Consider the following 22,966-nt stretch of genomic DNA (forward strand, 5'->3'; position numbering starts at 1 on the left):
AGCACAGTAGAAGTCAGGAAGAAAGAATGCAGAAAGGGAAGGTAGCATGAACTAGATTGTAGGCAAATTGCTTTAAATGCTATTCTCCGAGGACAAGCAGGCTGCTTGTTCTCACTGATGGGTGACGTCCACGGCAGCCCCTCCAATCGGAATCTTCACTAGCAAAGTCCTTGGCTAGCCCTCGCGCGCCTGTGCGCACCGCGCATGCGCGGCCGTCTTCCCGCCCGAAACCGGCTTGAGCCGGCCAGTCTTCTTTCGTCCGCACTCGGTACGGTCGTGTTTTCGCCGTGTCGAGCCCCGGAAAGTCGACCTCGCGCGTCCTTTTTCGACGTGTTTTTTCTTCGGAAAATCCTTTAAAACTGTTCGGGAAGTGTTCCGGAAGCCCCCTCGGGTTTCGTTTTGCCCCTTCCCGTATTTTCAGATTTTGCCCCGGTAAGTTTTCTTTCGTCGTCGGGGTAGGCCTCTTTTCGGCCTCGGTCGAGATTTTTCTCCCTCAAAGTTTTGGTGCTCATTTTCGCCATTTCGGCTTTTGATTTCGCCGGCGTGATTTTTCCGCCCATGACATCGAAGCCTTCCAGCGGCTTCAAGAAGTGCACCCAGTGCGCCCGGGTAATCTCGCTCACTGACAGGCACGCGTCGTGTCTTCAGTGTCTGGGGGCCGAGCACCGCCCTCAGGCCTGTAGTCTGTGTTCCCTGTTGCAAAGGCGGACTCACGTAGCGAGATTGGCCCAGTGGAACGTTTTGTTCTCGGGCTCTTCGTCGGCATCGGCACCGGGGGTATCGAGTGCATCGACGTCTTCAGCGTCCAGAGCTTCATCCTCGGCCGCCAGTGCATCGAGTGCATCGAGGCATCGGCCCTCTGCATCGGCGCCGAGACATCGGATAGCTGCATCGACGTCGGTGGTACCGGGACCTCGTCTGCTGATGTCGTCGGACGGTGGTGCTTCGTCTGGAGTGCAGGTGAGGGCTGTCCATTCCCCTGCTGGTGGCGGTGGTGGGTCTCCCCCTACCCTGAGGGCTCCTGCGGTACAGCCCCCCCGAGACCGACCTCCTTCGGCCTCGGCCCCGAGGAAGCGACGGCTGGATTCTACGTCCTCCTCGTCGGTACCGGGAAGCTCCGGTGACATGCTTCGTTCCAAGAAGTCGAAGAAGCATCGTCACCGGTCCCCTTCCCATGTCGGTACCGAGAGCTCTGGGTCGCCGAGGGAGTCGGCACCCAGCAGGCATCGGCACCGAGAGGACCGCTCACCCTCTGTTCAGGAGGTGTCGATGCGCTCCACTCTGGACAGCCCGGAACAGCCTCCACGCCCGGAACAGGTTCTGACGTCGACGCCTGCATCGACTTCCATGCCTTTCTCTGCAGCCGCTCTGAACGAGAGCCTCCGGGCCGTTCTCCCAGAGATCCTGGGAGAGCTGTTGCGCCCTACCCCTCCGGTACCGGCGGTGCTTGCGCCACCGGTACCGTCGAGCGTGGCGCCGGCTGGCCCATCGCCCGAGGTGAGGTCTCCGGCCGCGTGCGGTGCCGGCTGCCGTCGCCTCCCAGGAAGGCTCCCAGACTACGTCGGCGGAGGGAGCTTCGCCGATGCGGGCAAGGGAGTCTACCTCTCGACGCCCCCATCGTGGACGTGGCTCCACGGAGTCGAGTCGGGCACGGTTGCAGACACAGGTCCGTGAACTTGTGTCTGACACCGAGGGTGAGGCCTCGTGGGAAGAGGAAGAAGACCCCAGATATTTCTCTGACGAGGAGTCTGAGGGTCTTCCTTCCGATCCCACTCCCTCTCCTGAAAGACAGCTTTCTCCTCCCGAGAGTCTGTCTTTCGCTTCCTTTGTCCGGGAGATGTCTACGGCCATCCCCTTCCCGGTGGTTGTGGAGGACGAGCCCAGGGCTGAAATGTTTGAGCTCCTGGACTATCCTTCTCCACCTAAGGAAGCGTCCACTGTTCCCTTGCACCATGTCCTAAAAAAGACATTGCTTGCGAACTGGACCAAGCCTTTAACTAATCCCCACATCCCCAAGAAGATCGAGTCCCAGTACCGGATCCATGGGGACCCAGATCTGATGCGCACCCAGTTGCCTCATGATTCTGGAGTTGTGGATCTGGCCCTAAAGAAGGCTAAGAGTTCTAGGGAGCATGCTTCGGCGCCCCCGGGCAAGGACTCTAGAACCTTAGACTCCTTTGGGAGGAAGGCCTACCATTCTTCTATGCTCGTGGCCAAAATTCAGTCCTACCAGCTCTACACGAGCATACACATGCGGAACAATGTGCGGCAGTTGGCGGGCTTGGTGGATGCGCTCCCCCCTGAGCAAGCCAAGCCTTTTCAGGAGGTGGTCAGGCAGCTGAAGGCGTGCAGAAAATTCCTGGCCAGAGGGGTGTATGACACCTTTGATGTTGCGTCCAGGGCCGCTGCTCAAGGTGTGGTGATGCGCAGGCTCTCATGGCTGCGTGCCTCCGACCTGGAGAATAGAATCCAGCAGCGGATTGCAGACTCGCCTTGCCGTGCGGATAACATTTTTGGAAAGAAAGTCGAGCAGGTGGTAGAGCAGCTCCACCAGCGGGACACCGCATTCGACAAGTTCTCCCGCCGGCAGCCTTCAGCCTCTACCTCTACAGGTAGAAGATTTTTTGGGGGAAGGAAGACTGTTCCCTACTCTTCTGGTAAGCGTAGGTACAATCCTCCTTCTCGACAGCCTGCGGCCCAGGCTAAGCCCCAGCGCACTCGCTCTCGTCAGCAGCGTGCGACCCAGCAAGGCCCCTCGGCTCCCCAACAAAAGCAAGGGGCGAGCTTTTGACTGGCTCCAGCAGAGCATAGCCGACATCCAAGTGTCAGTGCCGGGCGACCTGCCAGTCGGAGGGAGGTTGAAAGCTTTTCACCAAAGGTGGCCCCTCATAACCTCCGATCAGTGGGTTCTCCAAATAGTCCGGCAAGGATACACCCTCAATTTGGCCTCAAAACCTCCAAATTGCCCACCGGGAGCTCAGTCTTACAGCTTCCAGCACAAGCAGGTACTTGCAGAGGAACTCTCCGCCCTTCTCAGCGCCAATGCGGTCGAGCCCTTGCCATCCGGGCAAGAAGGGCTGGGATTCTATTCCAGGTACTTCCTTGTGGAAAAGAAAACAGGGGGGATGCGTCCCATCCTAGACCTAAGGGCCCTGAACAAATATCTGGTCAAAGAAAAGTTCAGGATGCTTTCCCTGGGCACCCTACTTCCCATGATTCAGGAAAACGATTGGCTATGCTCTCTGGACTTGAAGGATGCCTACACACACATCCCGATACTGCCAGCTCACAGACAGTATCTGCGATTTCAGCTGGGCACACGCCACTTCCAGTACTGTGTGCTACCCTTTGGGCTCGCCTCTGCGCCCAGGGTGTTCACGAAGTGCTTGGCTGTAGTCGCAGCAGCACTCCGCAGGCTGGGGGTACACATGTTCCCATACCTCGACGATTGGCTGGTGAAGAACACGTCCGAGGCAGGAGCCCTGCAGTCCATGCAGATGACTATTCGCCTCCTGGAGCTACTGGGGTTTGTGATAAATTACCCAAAGTCCCATCTTCTCCCGACGCAGAGACTCGAGTTCATAGGAGCTCTGCTGGATTCTCGGACGGCTCGCGCCTATCTCCCAGAGGCGAGAGCCAACAACTTGTTGTCCCTCGTCTCGCGGGTGCGAGCGTCCCAGCAGATCACAGCTCGGCAGATGTTGAGATTGCTAGGCCACATGGCCTCCACAGTTCATGTGACTCCCATGGCCCGCCTTCACATGAGATCTGCTCAATGGACCCTAGCTTCCCAGTGGTTCCAAGCTGCTGGGGATCTAGAAGACGTGATCCACCTGTCCACGAATTTTCTCAAATCCCTGTATTGGTGGACGATTTGGTCCAATTTGACTCTGGGACGTCCTTTCCAAATTCCTCAGCCACAAAAAGTGCTGACCACGGATGCGTCTCTCCTGGGATGGGGAGCTCATGTCGATGGGCTTCACACCCAAGGAAGCTGGTCCCTCCAGGAACGCGATCTACAGATCAATCTTCTGGAGTTTGAGCGATCTGGAACGCTCTGAAGGCTTTCAGAGATCGGCTGTCCCACCAAATTATCCAAATTCAGACAGACAACCAGGTTGCCATGTACTACGTCAACAAGCAGGGGGGCACCGGATCTCGCCCCCTGTGTCAGGAAGCCGTCAGCATGTGGCTCTGGGCTCGCCGTCACGGCATGGTGCTCCAAGCCACATATCTGGCAGGCGTAAACAACAGTCTGGCCGACAGATTGAGCAGGATTATGCAACCTCACAAGTGGTCGCTCAACTCCCGAGTGGTGCGCCAGATCTTCCAAGCGTGGGGCACCCCCTTGGTGGATCTCTTCGCATCTCGAGCCAACCACAAAGTCCCTCAGTTCTGTTCCAGGCTTCAGGCCCACGGCAGATTGGCATCGGATGCCTTCCTCCTGAATTGGGGGGAGGGTCTGCTGTATGCTTATCCTCCCATTCCTCTGGTGGGGAAGACTTTGTTGAAACTCAAGCAAGACCGAGGCACCATGATTCTGATTGCTCCTTTTTGGCCGCGTCAGATTTGGTTCCCTCTTCTTCTGGAGTTATCCTCCGAAGAACCGTGGAGATTGGAGTGTTTTCCGACCCTCATCACGCAGGACGAAGGGGCTCTTCTGCATCCCAGCCTCCGGTCCCTGGCTCTCACGGCCTGGATGTTGAGAGCGGAGACTTTGCCTCTTTGGGTCTGTCAGAGGGTGTCTCCCGCATCTTGCTTGCTTCCAGGAAAGATTCCACTAAGAGGAGTTACTTCTTTCTATGGAGGAGGTTTGCCATCTGGTGTGACAGCAAGGCCCTAGATCCTCGCTCTTGTCCTACACAGACCCTGCTTGAATACCTTCTGCACTTGTCTGAGTCCGGTCTCAAGACCAACTCTGTAAGGGTTCACCTTAGTGCAATCAGTGCATACCATTACCATGTGGAAGGTAAGCCGATCTCGGGACAGCCTTTAGTTGTTCGCTTCATGAGAGGTTTGCTTTTGTCAAAGCCCCCTGTCAAGCCTCCTACAGTGTCATGGGATCTCAATGTCGTTCTCACCCAGCTGATGAAACCTCCTTTTGAGCCACTGAATTCCTGCCATCTGAAGTACTTCACCTGGAAGGTCATTTTCTTGGTGGTAGTTACTTCAGCTCGTAGAGTCAGTGAGCTTCAGGCCCTGGTAGCCCAGGCCCCTTACACCAAATTTCATCATAACAGAGTAGTCCTCCGCACTCACCCTAAGTTCTTGCCAAAGGTCGTGTCGGAGTTCCATCTGAACCAGTCAATTGTCTTGCCAACATTCTTTCCCCGTCCTCATTCCTGCCCTGCTGAGCGTCAGCTGCACACATTGGACTGCAAGAGAGCATTGGCCTTCTACCTGGAGCGGACACAGCCCAACAGACAGTCCGCCCAATTGTTTGTTTCTTTTGATCCCAACAGGAGGGGAGTGGCTGTGGGGAAACGCACCATATCCAATTGGCTAGCAGATTGCATTTCCTTCACTTAACGCCCAGGCGGGGCTGGCTCTTGAGGGTCATGTCACGGCTCATAATGTTAGAGCCATGGCTGCGTCGGTTGCCCACTTGAAGTCAGCCTCTGTTGAAGAAATTTGCAAAGCTGCGACGTGGTCATCTGTCCACACATTCACATCTCATTACTGCCTGCAGCATGATACCCGATGCGACAGTCGGTTCGGGCAGTCAGTTCTTCAGAACCTGTTTGGGCTTTAGGATCCAACTCCACCCCCCGAGGGCCCTGTTTGTTCTGTTCCAGGCTGCACTCTCAGTTAGTTGGTAAATTTTTTAGGTCAATCTCAGTTATGTCCTCGCCGTTGCGAGGCCCAATTGACCATGGTTGTTGTTTTGAGTGAGCCTGGGGGCTAGGGATACCCCATCAGTGAGAACAAGCAGCCTGCTTGTCCTCGGAGAAAGCGAATGCTACATACCTGTAGAAGGTATTCTCCGAGGACAGCAGGCTGATTGTTCTCACAAACCCGCCCGCCTCCCCTTTGGAGTTGTGTCTTCCCTTGTCTTGTCTTGCTACATATGGGACTGGCCGGCTCAAGCCGGTTACGGGCGGGAAGACGGCCGCGCATGCGCGGTGCGCACAGGCGCGCGAGGGCTAGCAAAGGACTTTGCTAGTGAAGATTCCGATTGGAGGGGCTGCCGTGGACGTCACCCATCAGTGAGAACAATCAGCCTGCTGTCCTCGGAGAATACCTTCTACAGGTATGTAGCATTCCCTTTAGCACTTCAGAGGTAAAATGGAGATTTTTTACCATTTTTAATTATTTATTTATGACATTTATATCCCACAATATTCCCGCCCATCGGCAGGCTCAATGTGGCGTACAGTAGTTAATAAGCAAACAACAATATCAATAGTACAAAGTACGACAAGGGCACAGGTAGGAGAGAGAAAGAACTGATGAGGAAAAGGAAGAGAGGGTAGGTGATAAGTCATCACAGAGTGAGCTGCGGGCTAAAAGGATGTGGGTCTTGAGGCGCTTCTTGAAGGTCGGATGGTCTGAAGTGATTAGCAATTATTGGCTAAAAACATGCAGTTTGCTAGTATTATTGCTTAAAAAAGAAACTGTTTCTGTCATGTGTATGCTGATTTGTATAAAGTGAGCCAGTTTTGTCATCATATAATATAGAGTGCTTCCTTTTTGATTGATCAACAGAATCATGGTAATGAGATATCAGCCCAGAACCTGAACACAAAGAACAAACGCAACAGAGTTCTGGTTTGTGCCCCATCCAATGCTGCAATCGATGACCTCATGAAAAAGATAATCCTGGGATTCAAATCAAGATGCAGAGACAAGAACAATACTTTAGGTATTTCTAAGGTCATCTTTTTTGCATTTAAATTTTGCTATGTAAATAATTTCAGTTCTGAAATGCAGTCTGTGGCACACACAGGAGATTCCTTTGACAGACACTGAGCACAGTTATAAAAACATCTTTATATATGCATTCTGATAGAACTACTGTGTATGAAACCAGAGCACTAGATGGAGAGAGAACGTGCAGAAGGGTTAAATACAGCACTGACAGAAATGGCAGCTAGTCATAAAAAAGTGAAAGGACTTGAACATAGTGGTTACTAGCTAGATTAGAGCAAAGTCAAGCAGGAGCATCCAAAATTGGCCACATGCTGATGTACATTTAAACAAGTCATGGAGGCAAGGAACAAGTGTGTCATCCCCTCATCAGGCCACATTGCAAGTACAACAATCAGTTTTAGGTATGGATCCTCCAAAAGGATATCCGAATATTAGAAAAATTAGAGAAGGGCACTGCATGAAAACTTTTGTTTAGTCAAACAGCTGAGGCTGTTTTCCTTAAAAACAAATGATTAGGGGAATTTAATTACAGTATACAAATATGTAAGTAGACCAAAGAGGGATCTTGCAGATGATCCTTTGAATTTATCCACAAAATTTGAGCATCCTTTTAGGCTAAGGAGGAACGGATTCTATCACATTCATTACGGGGAAATTGTGGAGCATTTTGCCAATGTCAGTGAAGAAAAATTCTGAAATGTTTTTGAATAAGTCAAAGAAGACTGGTTATGCCTCTCTAGGTCAGTGGTTCTCAATCCAGTCCTTGGTGCATACCCAGCCAGTCAGGTTTATCCATAATGAATGCCCATGAGAGAGATTTGCATGCACTGTCTCCTTGGTATGTAAATCTATCTCATGCATATTCATTATGGATATCCTGAAAACCCAACTGGCTGAGTGTGCCCTGAGGACTGGGTTGAGAACCACTTCTCTAGATAAATGCTAGGGAACATTCAGAATTTTTAGAGGTACTAAAGCAGTGTTCGTAAACTTAATGAATGGGATCCAGAATTGGTTGTAGGCTAAAATCCTCCTTAGAAAATTGAGAATAAATTGAGTATATTACTACTTTCAGAACTTAAAGCAAGGTATGAGCCCTGGTTGTAGTACTTTCTGAAAATTTCAGGCATTTTAGCTTCTATAAGCATTCACAATATAAAGCTTGGAAGTGGAGAAAGTCCCTGCAAGAGAGCTGGTTAAATACTGTACTGAAGCATGTGATGACTTGGGAGCAAGTGGCTGCCATTTGTCAGCAGTAATGTGCACCAAGTTACCCCCATTCGGTCTTACACATTCCTTTTAATGATGATATCTCTATACAGCTTTTTGTTTTGTGTCATTTTGAATATGTTCAAGTGGACACAGCTTTGTGCTTTTGGATTTGTGCCCTTGATCATAAGCCAAGGACACAAACAGTAAAAGGAATAGATTAGTTCTTAGACCAGTCAGTTGAGAGCCAAGGAAGCCAGGGTAAAAATCTTGCTTCTCCCATTGATGCTCCTTTTGACCTTGAGGATGTTATGTTGCCCTCCATTGCCCCAGGTACCAACTAATAATATAAAAGAGGGACCTATTTATCCTAGTCACACCTTCTAAAAGAAAAAAAAGGTACAGTGGAATTAGAAAGGATACAGAGAATGGTAAAAAAGAATACAGCTCCCTTACAAAAGACTGAACAGGTAAGAGCTCTTCAGCTTGTAAAAGAGTAGCCTGAGAGGAGATATGATAGAGGTCTATAAAACCATGAGTGGCATGAAAGAAGCAGATAGGGAACAATTATTTATACTTTCAAATAGTGCTAGGACCAATGGACTCTCCTATTAAGCCTAATAGGTAGCATATTTAAAACAAATTGTTTCACTTGGCATTTGATAAAGCTAGTGGCATCAAGAACACCCATGTCATGGAAAGATTATTTTTTAATAACATTTTCTATAAAGGACACCTAAAACAGATGGAAGGAAATGGCCCCATGAAAGAAAGTCCCTTTACTGTATGCACAATTGCTTCCTGTGGTTCTCCCAAGCACTACAAGTCCTTAAGCATCAAGAATGTAAACTTAAAAAAAGAAAATGATGGAAATCTCACCTAGATGATGTAGACTGTAAGAAATAAATGGCAATTACCAGGCCTTAATAACAAAAAACAACATTTCTCACAACACATTATAACTGGCTGCAGAATCAACCAAGCAGCTAATCAAAATAGTAAACAGTACTGCAGACCCCACAACAGAGCAAGCCTTCCCACTAACCAGCAATGATTTGCCAACAAAATTAAAGGTCTCAATCAGCCTGTAACATAGACCACTTCCTCATATCTTATTCAGTTGTACATAGAATTTGGCTTCAGTTTGTCCTGTCTATATATCTCAGCTGCACTTATCTCCCTTCTTGCCTATTAAGATGTTTCATTGTATTGTATTGTACGAACAGCATTAGCATCATTTCAGTTATCTGAATGTTCTATTGCATGCCTGTTAAGATGTTTCACTTGTAATGTGGTAATATTGTAAGTATCATATCTATGATATATGAATGTTCTTTGATGCTGCCTATTAAGGTATCATTTGTAGTTGGATGACATTTATTATATTTCTATTATTGATTGTTTTACAGTGCTATTAAATGTTTATATTTTGATATTGTTTCATGTTAGTTCTATTACTGGGTTGCCATCTCCAAGTTTACCCTTGTTGATTGTATTCATGCTTCTATTTGGTCATTTTACTATTGTTTATACTGTTTACAAAATTGTACATTTTGGGCTAGATTCTATATATGATGCCAAAAAAAGCGCTATAAGGTAAGCCATGCATAAAAGTTAGGTGTGGTTTATAGAATAGAGCTTATGCCTGTGAATCGTGCCTAACTAGGTGCTGCCATTTGCACAAACATGCAAATACACGCACCTACGTTAGGTGCATATCCCCATTATTCTATAACAATGCTTGTTAATTTTAGGAATGTCCCTGTTCCGCCCTAGACCTCTTCCATTTCCATGCCCCATTTTTCAAATCTCATATAAATTTTGGGCACATAAAGTTTCATTAACTTGAGTTCCAATAATTGCTTGTTAATAAGCCAATTATTGGCGCTAATTAGCTTGTTCAATTAAATTGCATGCACCTAGATTTGCATGCACAATTTATGTCAACTTCTACAGAAATAGGGGGTTTATGTCAAGCTGTACTTGCTGTATACCATCTTTGGTGAATCTCTTCATAAAGGCAGTAACTAAATCCAAATAAATAAAGCAAGCAAGTAGTGGAATTTACTGCCTTTAAGATGTGGTCAAGGCAATTAGTAGAGCTAGGTATAAACTGGTTTTGTCAAGTCCATAATTATTATTAGCTGTAGGCTGAGGTATGACAAACAACTAATGGATCTAATCTTTGAGATCCTGCCAGGTATTTGTGACCTGGGTTGACCACTGTCAGAGACAGTATGTAGAGCTTCATGGACTTTTGGACTGATCCAGTTTGGCACCTTTGATGTTCTTATTGTATCTGAATTGGAACTTGCTTGAGCGTGGGTTTGAAATCCCCTTACTTGTATGCTTTGTGCACAGGTAACTGTGGAGACATTAACTTAGTGCGCCTCGGCTCAGAGAAGGCTATTGACAAAAATGTTGTGAAGTTTAGTCTGGATTATAGGGTGAACCACAAAATGGGTAAGTGATGTTCTTGTCCTCTTCTCCTAGCCTCGTCATAATGTTATGAAACTTAATTATTTTCTGGTTTGAGTTAAAATATTTTTTGACATTTACACTGTTATGATGAACAGTGCCTATTAAGCACTTCTTAAATTGTCATTTGTTTTGACATAAGTTTTTAGCCATTGATGCAGACATGAGGTGTTGAAGTGTAGTTGTATCAGGCTTACTATAGTTTTAAGTACGTTTTTCAAAACTTTCATCAGAAGGTTCATTCCCTTTATGTAGTTTCATTTGAGTGAATGACCATTCTAGTCTTTCATTTATTTGTATAAATTTCATAGACTGGATGTTAGAAATGGAGATTTTAACAATTATAATTATTAAGATTGGCTAAAAACACGTATTTTGCTAGTATTATTGCTTAAAAGGGAAATTGTTTCTTCTTATGTATACTTCTGTCTTGCCTCTGCAGCAGAAGTAACCTTCTGAAAGAGTAAATCTTTTACTCTCCAGGCAAGAAAAACTCTGGCTACTAAATAACTATTAGACTTAATAAATGTTTATTCAAATTGTCAAAGAAGCCAATCAGTAATTATTGAAATAGTAACAAATAAACTCCCAATACAGTATCATATGTAGCAAATAAAAACAGAGTTTTCCCTGGGAGCTGTCAATATGTCCATGTGCTAGTGTAGGCACATTGAGGCTCGCCATCCTCAGTTCTGTTTCCTGTTAAATACTTTTTTCTTCTTTTCATCATTATCTTAATTATAATTACCCTTCCTACCTAATGAATATGCATCTTTCCGGAATATTCTATTCCTTTTATGGCAAAAATCCAGTTCCAGCTTTTGACAGGTTAAAATCTGTCATATAAAGTATAAGTTTTTGTTTGATATAAGTTAACCTAATGTTCTTGGTATGCCCAGTCATCATACCAGCCCCCTCCACCCTTTGGTTTAACCTACAGTGTTACCCACACCCCTTACTTCTCCTTCTGATTGTTTATCTGGATACAGCAGGCATCCTTAGTCATAGGAGTCTCTGGCTCTTAGTTTGCTGACCAGCAACTTATCACAAGTTAGTATAGGCCAAAGTGTTAAACCACAAATTTCTATAGCCTTAGAAAGGTATTTACCAGAAAAAAGCACATTTGCAACTCTTAAGTCTGCTTTCAGCTCAAGGAGAGCAAAACAGCTTATAATAAAAACTAGAAAAATGTATGGTTTGCACATTTTCATGGCCTTTATGATATACACTCCCCTCTTGTGGGCCTTAAACTAAGCGAGAAGGCCCACACTATGACTAGGTTCTTCAGGCTTTAGAGGCCTCATTAGACAGAGAAGTAAGTGATGGACCCAAAACAAATTATAGTCTGTATCTACCCCTGAAAGGGAACATGAAAGTAGGGAATCTGGGCTGGAGCATGGACTACCATTACCTTTGTAGCTGCAGAAGCCATAATTTGGCAACATGCAGTCATATCACAGGAAACAGAATACAGAACATAAGACCTGTTATAATCAATATTACACAAGAAAATAAGCAAGGCGGAATGGGAAATGGGACTTGATATACCGCCTTTCTGAGGTTTTTGCAACTACATTCAAAGTGGTTTACATATATTCAGGTACTTATTTTGTACCAGGGACAATGGAGGATTAAGTGACTTGCCCAGAGTCACAAGCAGCTGCAGTGGGAATCAAACTCAGTTCCCCAGGATACTACTACTACTATTTAGCATTTCTATAGCGCTACAAGGCATACGCAGCGCTGCACAAACATAGAAGAAAGACAGTCCCTACTCAAAGAGCTAGGATCAAGGTCCACTGCACTAACCACTAGGCTACTCCTCCCAGGAGCTTAATCAATGGTATGTTCTTCAGTAAGAAAGTGTGGGGGAGTGACAGTGATAGCTAAGAATAAGAACCTCAGCATAAGCATAAATATGCAATTTGGTAAGATTATGAATGTTGTCCATTATAATATTTGTACAAATAACAATAAGAGTGCAACAGTCAGGACTATTTAAAACAATACAAAGTCGACAGTGGGATGCAAGAAGATAATCAAGTGCCATACAATTACAGGAGGTAATTAACATATTAACAAATCTGATCACAGGATACAAAATAAAGAAATACAAAACAGCAAACTAGTATCAGGGAATCTTATGGGAAATAACAGAACAAAGGACTAGGAGAAAGATAATAAAAAAAATAGAAAACTAAGAAAAAGTCCATAAGGTTTTATAAATATAGACAGCAAGAAATCTGGCAAGTCAGTGTCCTTTTAAAAACTTTGCTTCTGATGGACTGACAGTTCAGGAGATGGATACATCATCAGGGATCAGCATTGATTCTAGTATTGCAGATCAGCAGGCTGTACACAGGGAGTTCACATGGGATGTATCCTGCTGCTTCAGAAAAGCTTTAACTGATAGTAAGTAAAAGTATGATTCAAAACAATACAGCAATTAAACAGAGTAGGGCCATATGCTTTACACAGTTCTAGTTATATTTAATACAGAATAAAATAACTTTTGAACAGTGCAATTTAGTGAGAATAAAGTTCCTAAGAAAACTAATTAATAGCTTGCAAAACAAATAAGATTAGGGCACGGGGGAAGTGATGTCACCGAGCCAAGATGGCTGCTTGAGCAAAGAGCTCTGGCTGTCCCACGAAGAAAAGTGGAAAATACAAGCAGTTAGCGCGAAGCTACAATAAAATCAGCGATCGCGGACAATAGCGGAACATCAGGTGATCGAAAAACGCATGGCAGCTCGAACAATAAAGCACTCATTGGCGGGTTTTGCGTACACGGGATCCAGCGCGTCGACACAACAGGCCGCGGCACCAACAAAAAAAAAACAGCATGGCGGAAGGCCCAGCGGAGGAGCGGCCGAATCAACAAGAACAGATACCGCAGGATTCCCAGATCCTCTTTACACAAGAGGAATCGCTAACGGGCGAAAATGAACCAATCCTAGAGATTCGAGACTGGCTAAAAGAAATAACAGGAGAATTGAAAGCCTTACGCTCTGATTTAATCACGTTGGGTGCGGACCTCAGAGGTGATATTGCTGCATTAGGAACGCGAGTAGCAGAAACGGAAGAGCGCTTAGATGACCAAAGTGAACTGCTGCAATCTGTAACGGAGCAACAAGCGGAGGAAAGGAAAAACATCCAACAAATATGGGACAAAATGGAGGATATAGAAAACCGCAGTAGACGTCACAACATCAGAATCCGAGGTATTCCTGAGATTCCCCTATATGCGGATTGTGAATGTACTGTGCAGCAAATAGCAAGCGCCATCCTAAAGGAAATACAAATAGATAAAGATCCCTCGGAGATACAAATCGAGAGGGCACACCGAGCGCTTGGAGCACCCAGAAATAATCAGCCGAAAGACATGATAGCCTGCTTTGTGGACTATAAACTGAAAGAGAAAATAATGCAGGCAGCACGAGAAAAGCCGAATTTCAAATGGGATACACACCAGATTCAACTTTACCAAGATCTGGCGGCCTCTACGCTGCGACGACGGGCAGAACTACGCCCGATCACTCAATATCTACGCACGCAGAACATTCAATATAGATGGAGTCACCCCTTTGCCCTGCGCTTCTATAAAGAAGGAAAATTACACCAAATCAGAGAGGTGGCAGAAGCGGCAATGATATTCCCAGACAAAGAGTTGCAATCCACGGTGGCGCCAAGACGGGAAATGGGGTCAACGCGCAGAGAGAGACCCAGATGGCAGAGAGTGACAAAAGGAAAAGGACGGCTACAGCGTCAGCAATCGGATACTGCATTGAGAAGTGGAGATCGGGTGACCACTTGAACTTAAATCGATAACACAGAATCTAGCGACCAAGAGGCATTGCAATGGAAGAAGCACGATGGCGCACACAGAATAGCTACTACTAAGGACTGAGAGGTAGTAAGTGAACTGTAATGCCACTGTTAAGTTAAAGCAGGAATATAAAGGTTAATGTGTTAATGTTACATTAGAGAAGAGTTTAAAATGTTCAACTAAGTTTAAACACATGCAGGGCTAACAGTACAAGAAATAGCTAACTGGAAAGCGGAGGGACACGGGACGGTCACATTTTACCCCAACACACCTGATCCAAATATGACAGGTGATAACGGTCATGGGAATGGGATACATGGTGATAGAGGGGGGAAATATACACTGATACTGCTGCACCAAGATAGATATGGTCTTTTGAGGCAGAGGGGTGACGAGAGTAACAGAGTAGGAGAGGATATGGCAGGCACTAACAAAGAAGGACATGATGGGCACTATTGACTTACTCACTATCAATGTAAAGGGCTTAAACTCCCCGGCAAAACGCCAACTCCTTTTTAAGGAGGCACTGCGTCTCAGGGCAGATATAATTTTTGCGCAAGAAACGCACTTGCTGCCAAAACATGAAAAGCTATGTAGACATGGGCGGTATAAGGATATATATTTTGCATCTAGTCACAAAGAGAACAAAAAAAAGGGGGTACTGATAGCACTGACACAGATACATGTGGCAGGTGCGGAGAGTGGTGAGAGATAGAGATGGTCGATATATATTACTGATAATAAGCTTGGGGACAGAGGTCTTTACCTTGCTAAACATCTATGCCCCAAATGAACATCAGGGCTCCTTCTATGAGGAAATATCGGAACTTATAGCAAAATATATAGAGGGAGAATTACTGATTGGAGGGGATTTTAACCTAACGCCCCACCCATCAATGGATAACTCCACACAGGGGATACGATATGCACGAATAGACCGAGCTAAACTACATACGTTTTTATCCAAATGGCAGATGACAGATATATGGAGGCATTATAACCCCACATCTCGTAGCTACACATATTATTCTGCAGTACATGCATCATACTCCAGAATAGATTTATGGCTAGGAGGGCGAGCTGTACTGCAACAGGTGCAAACAATTCAAATACAGAATAGAACATGGTCGGATCACGCCCCGCTAACCTTACAACTAAAAAGTGCAACTAATAGACTGCCTCCCCCGACATGGCGCATGGATGATAGTATGTTAGCAGACCAAAATGTTATAAAACAATTAGAAGAAGATATAAAACAGTACATTAGCGAAAATGATACAGGGGAAGTAGGAGATGAGATAGTATGGGAGGGCCTAAAAGCAGTCCTAAGGGGTCAAATTATATCACTGCAGGCCCATAGGAACCGACAGAAGCAAGCAAAAACACAACAATTACATGTAGAACTAGAAACACTGCAAACATCAATGGCCAATGGAAATCCGCCCACTAACGCAGCGGAGAGATGCCACCAGGCACAACTAGAACTTAGGGAACTCCAGCTAGCAGAAGTGGCGGAAACTTTGCAAAAAACTCAACAAAGCCATTTTGAATTTGGTAATAAAGCGTCCCGATTATTAGCATATAAACTGAAGCAGCATAAAAGCAAAAATCATATTCATACAATAGAAGAAAGCACAGGGCAAAGACTAACTACAACTAAGGAAATTAGCCGGGCCTTTATGGATTTCTATAAACACTTGTATAGAGATGAGACTCGCGCAGACCCTCAAACAACACAGACTTACCTGGAAAAGGTAGAGCTCCCCCAAATCACACCAGACCAAAGCGCCATACTCTCGGCACCGATAGCACTAAAAGAGATAGAATGGGCCATCAGTAACCTACCAAACGGAAAAGCGCCAGGGCCAGACGGATTTACGAATAAATTTTATAAGAGCTTTAGAAATCTATTAGCTCCCTTACTGGCCCGAGTTTTAAATGGGATTGAACATCAGGAAAAATTACCCTACTCATGGAGGCTAGCACATATAATTATACTGCTAAAACCGGGGAAAGACCCGAAACACTGCGGTTCATACCGCCCAATATTGCTATTAAACACAGATTATAAAATCTTTACGAAGATTCTGGCTAAGCGCTTACAGATGTTTATGCAGCAATTAGTACGAGATGACCAAACGGGGTTTATAGAGGGTAGACAGACATTTGATAACATAAGAAGAGCCATACATCTTATACAGGAGATCAATAGCACGCAGCAACCAGCGGTACTTCTATCACTTGACGCCGAAAAAGCGTTCGATAGAGTTCACTGGCCCTACATGTTTGAAGTACTAAAGAAAATGGGGATAACAGGCAGCTTTATAGCATGGTTAAGACAATTATATAAACAACCATTAGCAGCTTTGATTATTAATGGGGAATGCTCTGAAACCTTTACACTGGAGAGAGGGACACGACAGGGATGCGCCCTATCACCTCTGCTTTTTGCCATAACACTGGAACCCCTAGCCCAAGATATTCGATTACACCCTAAGATACAAGGCGTCCGCATTGGACAAAAGACACATAAAATCATGTTATTCGCAGATGATATCTTGCTTACTGTGATAAATCCCCAGGGTTCCATGGAGGGCATAATACAAACTCTGCAGCAATTTGGGGAAATAGCAGGGTTTAAAACAAATATGACTAAATCAGAATTAATGGGCCTGAACCTGTCCGGAGAAACTACCAAGGCTATAAAACAGCAATACCCACTGCGGTGGGCAACTCGCTCATTGCGATATCTGGGGGTCAATCTTACACCCAAATTAACGGATATATATGAAGCAAATTTTCCCCCTAAAATGCAGGAGCTATTTAAAGATCTAGATCGATGGGAGGGATTGGAGCTATCATGGATAGGCAGAATACAAGCGATAAAAATGATGATCTTACCCAAGATATTATATCTCTTTATAGCACTGCCACTACCGATCCCCAATAAATTTTTTCGACAACTAAAGCGCAAAACATTTGCATATATATGGAAGCATAAGCCGCCGCGAGTTTGAGCGGAAATGCTCTATCAATCAAAAAAAAAAGGGGGTATGGGAGTACCAGATTATTATCGATATTATCAAGCAGCACAGCTGAGGATATTGGTAACTTGGGTTAACGATGAAACAAAACCATGGCTTCAGATAGAAAAACAGTGGGTGGGTATGCATCAACCAGCCATGCTGCTCTGGCAACCTAGAAAGCGTATTAGAGCAATGGCGGCACTTCTGCCAATAGCAATACAATCACCACTCCTGATCTGGAACACGATACGTCAGCAGCATTGCCCAAATAGAACATATTTCCGAAAGATGCACATTAGGGGAGCACCAGGATTTGCATGGGAAGAGGGAGATACAGTGTATAAACAATGGGAACAGAGAGGACTAAAACAGCTAGGACAAATATGGGAAGAGGGGGTAGTACGTTCCTATGAGGAGCTGCAGGAGGAATATGATCTTCAACCACAACATTTAATTTATTACTCCAGAATTAGAAATTACATTCTTCGAAAAGCGAAGGCAGAGTTGCAGGGGGAGGAAACAGAGCTGGAACGGGCAATGGGTGGGAGTAGCACCAAGGGATGTATAACACGAATATATGCAGCACTATTAGCACATAGAACCCCCATATTGAAATACACACAGAGATGGGAACAAGACACAGATACTAGACATGATACACACAGCTGGGAGAAGGCATGGGGTTTCTTGTTAAGTAGCTCTGTGAGTAGTGCCATCATAGAGAATGGATATAAAATACTATATCGCTGGTACTACACCCCGGACAGACTAGCCAAAATGATACCAGAAGCGTCGAATCAATGCTGGAGGGGATGTACAGTGAAGGGAGACATGCTACACATCTGGTGGACGTGCCCAAAAATACAAAGATACTGGAGAGAACTGCTGGACATGCTTAAACAAATACTGGGCAAAGAGTATCCACTGACAGTGGACCATTGCATACTACACTTTCGACCTACAGGACTTTCGAAACCTCTGCATCGATTGGCCTCCATGTTTCTGACAGCGAGCAAGATAGCGGTGGCATCCGCATGGAAGCAACAATCGACTCCACCAGTAATGAAGGTTATATATAAAATGGACTACTTCTACCAAATGTCTAAACTGACAGCAATAAAGAATGGACAAGTAGCCCAGTTCTTAAAAATCTGGGATAAGTATAAAGAGTGGAGGAATCGAGCCGGGATCGACCTTGATGCACCCCAGCTGATGACACCGCGGCTCTGAACGCCATTAAAAGTGCAAGGACCGAAATACATTATAAACTTAACCACGGGTGCAGCAGTGTTGGGACTATTGAAAAATTAAAATAGAAGAGATATATGGTCAGGGAGTTGGGGAAGTGAGGGAGGGGGGAGGGGATATGGGATTGTTTAAATGTAAACTTTAGCAATATACTTTGAAATGTATGCTCAAATATATAAATAAACATTAAAAAAAAAAAAAAAAAGATTAGGGCACCATGTAATCAAGGAAGGCACACCGTTTCTCCATTGATACAAAACAAGGCTCAGAAAGGACACAGAGTGGGAGAAAAGTTTAATATTCCAGCTGTTCACAATTAACATCTAAACTGTAAATATGCTAGGTAGAAACATCAATCTTGTTGCTAAAATAATATAGGACACAAGGAACTCTTCCTAAGTTAGAGGAAAATTCATTTCAATTAACCTGAAACAATAAATTGAGAAAGGGGGGTCATAAAGATAATGGTCCCAGATAGGAAATCTAATGACCTATCTCATATATGGTGAAAGGGAAAACATTGTAAACAAATTAGGGCACACTAGGCAGTTGCCTAAAAAGGCATTGTCCTTTTTATTGAGCAGCACAAAACATGTTCATGGAAGGTACAGAAAAAAAATCGTAACTTCTGAAGTTAATCATTCATCTAGATTCACTCTTCCTGGGATACAGAACACATATGTATATATTGTAAAAGTGCGCAACATGTAGACATAACAGAAAATACAGGCATGAGCCTTTCAATAAATCTCACAGTTAATATAAAAGTTATATTTGTAGAAAACCTATATAGGATCAGAAAAGTTAATAACAAACTTTGAACCCAATCTAATAGAATTGAGCTGTAAAAAAGTACCAATCCTAGTAAGACAGACAAAGGTGCATCCTTGACTGACCTTTACAAGATTCACATAGATCAGGAAAGAAATATAGCACACAGGTCTCTACAATCAAGTTGGAGCAAAGAGAGCATCAGGTAAAAGTAATTTTTAAAGGAAAAGTATACCTTAGAGAGAGACCTTAATTCTGTACTGAATGTGAAAAAAGTACACTTTAGCTGTAACTAATGCACTAAAAATGGTGATAATAGACAGAATCTAAGTAGCTAACATGCCTACTAGGGAATTCATAAAAGAAATCTTTTGTTACATTGTATAGACAACTAATATGTATTCAGGAGAGAAACTATTTGTACGTACTGATTGTACTACCCACAAAATTAAGAAATTCATAAATGGTCACCTATAGTGATTGTATATAAGGGGTAACACAAACACCCACAAAGACACTCCACACATCGCAGTGGTGCCAGGTCCCTCCCCCTCCCACCCCAATCTGCCCTTTATGGAAGCTGACTGTTGAGCACTTGGGAGAGGACCATAAGGGCTAGTCAAAACAGAACCCAGAAAGCTGCCTTTTAAAGAAGGATTAGTACAGCATTAAGGGACTGGGTGTTTTTCAGTCTCTGTAGGAGAGGGATGAGGAGAGTGAATGGTTTAGGGATCTGACAAGTGAAGGAACATGGTGGTGCAAGCTAAACAATGCATTTACTACCTCTGTTGTACGCAGATTCATTGTGGGTATCCTGAAAACCTGACTGACTAAATGTGTCCTGAGGACTGAATTGAGAGCTGCTGTTGTAGGCACAACAATCATAAGTTAATTATATTACATTTGCAGAGAAGGCTCAGCCGGGTCGTTATCAGGACTTTCAGAGAAGAAAGGAAGAACTGGATCGCCTTTTAGATGAGCTGTCACGCCAGCGAGCCAGGGAAAGGTGCAACAAAAGCAAACAGGTACATGAGGATATGAGGACAAAATCAGAGAGGGCAGTACTGGCCTTTAGCTTTAGTTCATAATTCTTCACTGAGGATTGTCACAGGGAAGTAAACAAGTGGGGAAAGTTTGCATGGCTCGTTCTTTCCATTCATTTGAGTCTTGTGGGATGTGTCTGTTTCTTGAGTTTATATCTTTGTCTGTTTTGTATATCTGATTTGTTTTGGTGTGTCAGTTCATGTTTCTGTGTGTCTTTGGGCACGAAAGCTGTTTGAAAGGTGCAATACCTTAATTACTATGTTACAGTGAATAAGTGTATGCATGCTGTACCTGGTTGAAACTGTTTTTCTTATAGAAGTGCACTGATTCATTTGTGGGATGCTTCATTTCTTTTGGCCCACCTCATGCAGAAACTTCACTTACGCAGCACAAGAACTTCCCTAGCTCAGCTTCTCCCTTCCTGTAATTAGAGCTACCTTCCAGTGCTATGACCCCTCCCCCCCACCTTTCAAACCTACCCACAATTTCTGCCTTCCACTATTCCTGCTTCCAGTGCCTTCCCATTGGCTAGCTCCTATTTACAGTTTCTGCTGCTATTTCATAGGCACCTTGCGCCCCAAGTACTAACTTCCCTCCCAACCCAAGTCCACAGCGGCAAGAACAGATAAGAGCAGTGATCTTCCCTTCCCTGCTATTGTCTCCCCGACTGGGAGGCTGCAAAGAAAATTAAATCATGCACAGGGTTGGAGCCCTGTGCTCACCGCTGCTGGCTCTGCTCATCGCCTTCCTCCTCCTTCCTCAAAACAGAAAGTTTCATCACAAGGGAGGGAGGGAGGAGGAGGGAGAAAAGCAGATCCTACAGTGGCGCGCACAGGGCTCTGACCCCGCTCATGGTTTAATTTTCTTTGCAAGCTCCAAGTTGGGGAGACAGCAGCAGGAAGGGGAAGAGAAGATCACCATTCCTATTTGTTCTTGTTGTTGCAGACTCAGGCCGGCAGTGGCCCAACAGAGGTATCATTGAATGAAGGGGGATGTGGAGGGAGAGAAAGAGATGGGGTGAATGTGGTTTGAGGGGTTGAGATAGCATGATGGTGAAGGATGGGACTCATGGGAGAAAAGAGAGAGGAGGACTATTGGGGGGGGAGAGAGACAGGTGATGCTGGATGGAGAGGGATGAGAGAGATAGAGGGGCAGTGTTGGATGGGGCAAAAGCGAGAGACATAGAGGAGATCCTGGATGGCTTGGGTGGGGGGAATGGAGGCACTGCATGTCAGGTGGAGAGAGAGAGAGGGGAAATCCTTGATGGCTGGGGAGGAGAGAGAGAGAGATCCTGCATAGCTGGGGCATGGGCAGGTGGGTAGAGAGAGAGAGAGATATGTCATATGGCAGGCAGAAAAACAAGAGATTCTGGATAGAGGAGGAGAGCGAGGATGCTGCATGGAGGTTGGGAGAGGAGATGCTTGCATGGTTGGGGGGGGGGGAGAGGAGAGGAGATGCTGCATGATGGAGAAACAGGAAGTGCTGCATGACTGGTGAGAGGGACGAGAGATACAAAGATGCTGCATGGATGGGAGGAAAAAGAGATATAGACAAGTGCTGCTGCATGGCAGGAAGAAGAGAAGGAACAGTTAGTGAAAGGCTGAGTAATAAGAGAACCAGAGTGGGAGAACCTGGGTGAGGGAAAGAGGTGGAAAGCTGTAGGTAGATTGAAGACTGTAAACCAGGGACCCTGTTTACTAAGCTGCGCTAAAAATTAGCACGCGTTAACGCTAATGACACCCATAGGAATATATGGGTGTCTCTATCATTAGTGCACCCTAACTTGTTAGTGCGCCTACAGCGCAGCTTAGTAAACGGGGCCCTAAGTGTGAATGAAATCTGAGTGGACCGAGAGCAAAATAGAAAAAAGCTGAATGGAAAATATCAATTTTGAAGATGGATGTGGAAGTGGTGAAGAAGATACAAAAAGAGAAAAAAATGACAAATGAATAGGAAACTCTGGAACGAGTTAAGAGAAGATAGGAAAACAGTACCCAGAGACTGCCACCTACAATTTGAAAAATGAAATGGCCAGAAAACAAAGGTAGAAAAAATCATTTTATTTTTAAATTTAAGGTGAAATAATGTGGAACGTCATGTCAGTCCACATTAAAATTAATAAAAATAAAACAAAAAAACAGAAAATAAAGCAATACCAGGCCAAAACCTAAATTCCTTGAGTAAGTAAACTATCCTGCCTCTGAAAGCTAATCAAAAATTATATTAAATTAGTCCAATAAAAAGATATAAAATTATTTTATATATTACTTTTATTTTTATGTGTATATTTTTATATTTCAACTTTTTTATTGAGATCAAAAGATAAACAACCTCGAATTACAATCTTAGCAAATATATACATTCATATCTTCAAGTTATACAACAACTCAACGTCCAGATCCATTCTCATATTTTTGAACCTTCTCAATTTCCCCCCCCCCCTTATCCCCCCTTCCCCCCCCCCCCCCCCCCCCCCGTTTTTATCTCATAT

At 44.8% G+C, this 22,966-nt stretch overlaps 1 protein-coding gene across 1 annotated transcript in view; it reads left to right on the forward strand.

Moving 5' to 3' along the window:
- Positions 1 to 22,966, forward strand: part of SETX (senataxin) — a 133,542-nt gene that overhangs the window by 71,968 nt on the left and 38,608 nt on the right. The window contains 3 exon segments of the mRNA XM_030206834.1: positions 6,706 to 6,862; positions 10,441 to 10,542; positions 20,341 to 20,456. Of these exon segments, the coding sequence (XP_030062694.1) occupies positions 6,706 to 6,862; positions 10,441 to 10,542; positions 20,341 to 20,456 (375 nt within the window).

Source organism: Microcaecilia unicolor, chromosome 6, assembly GCF_901765095.1.
Source record: "Microcaecilia unicolor chromosome 6, aMicUni1.1, whole genome shotgun sequence".
NCBI classification, from domain to species: domain Eukaryota; kingdom Metazoa; phylum Chordata; class Amphibia; order Gymnophiona; family Siphonopidae; genus Microcaecilia; species Microcaecilia unicolor.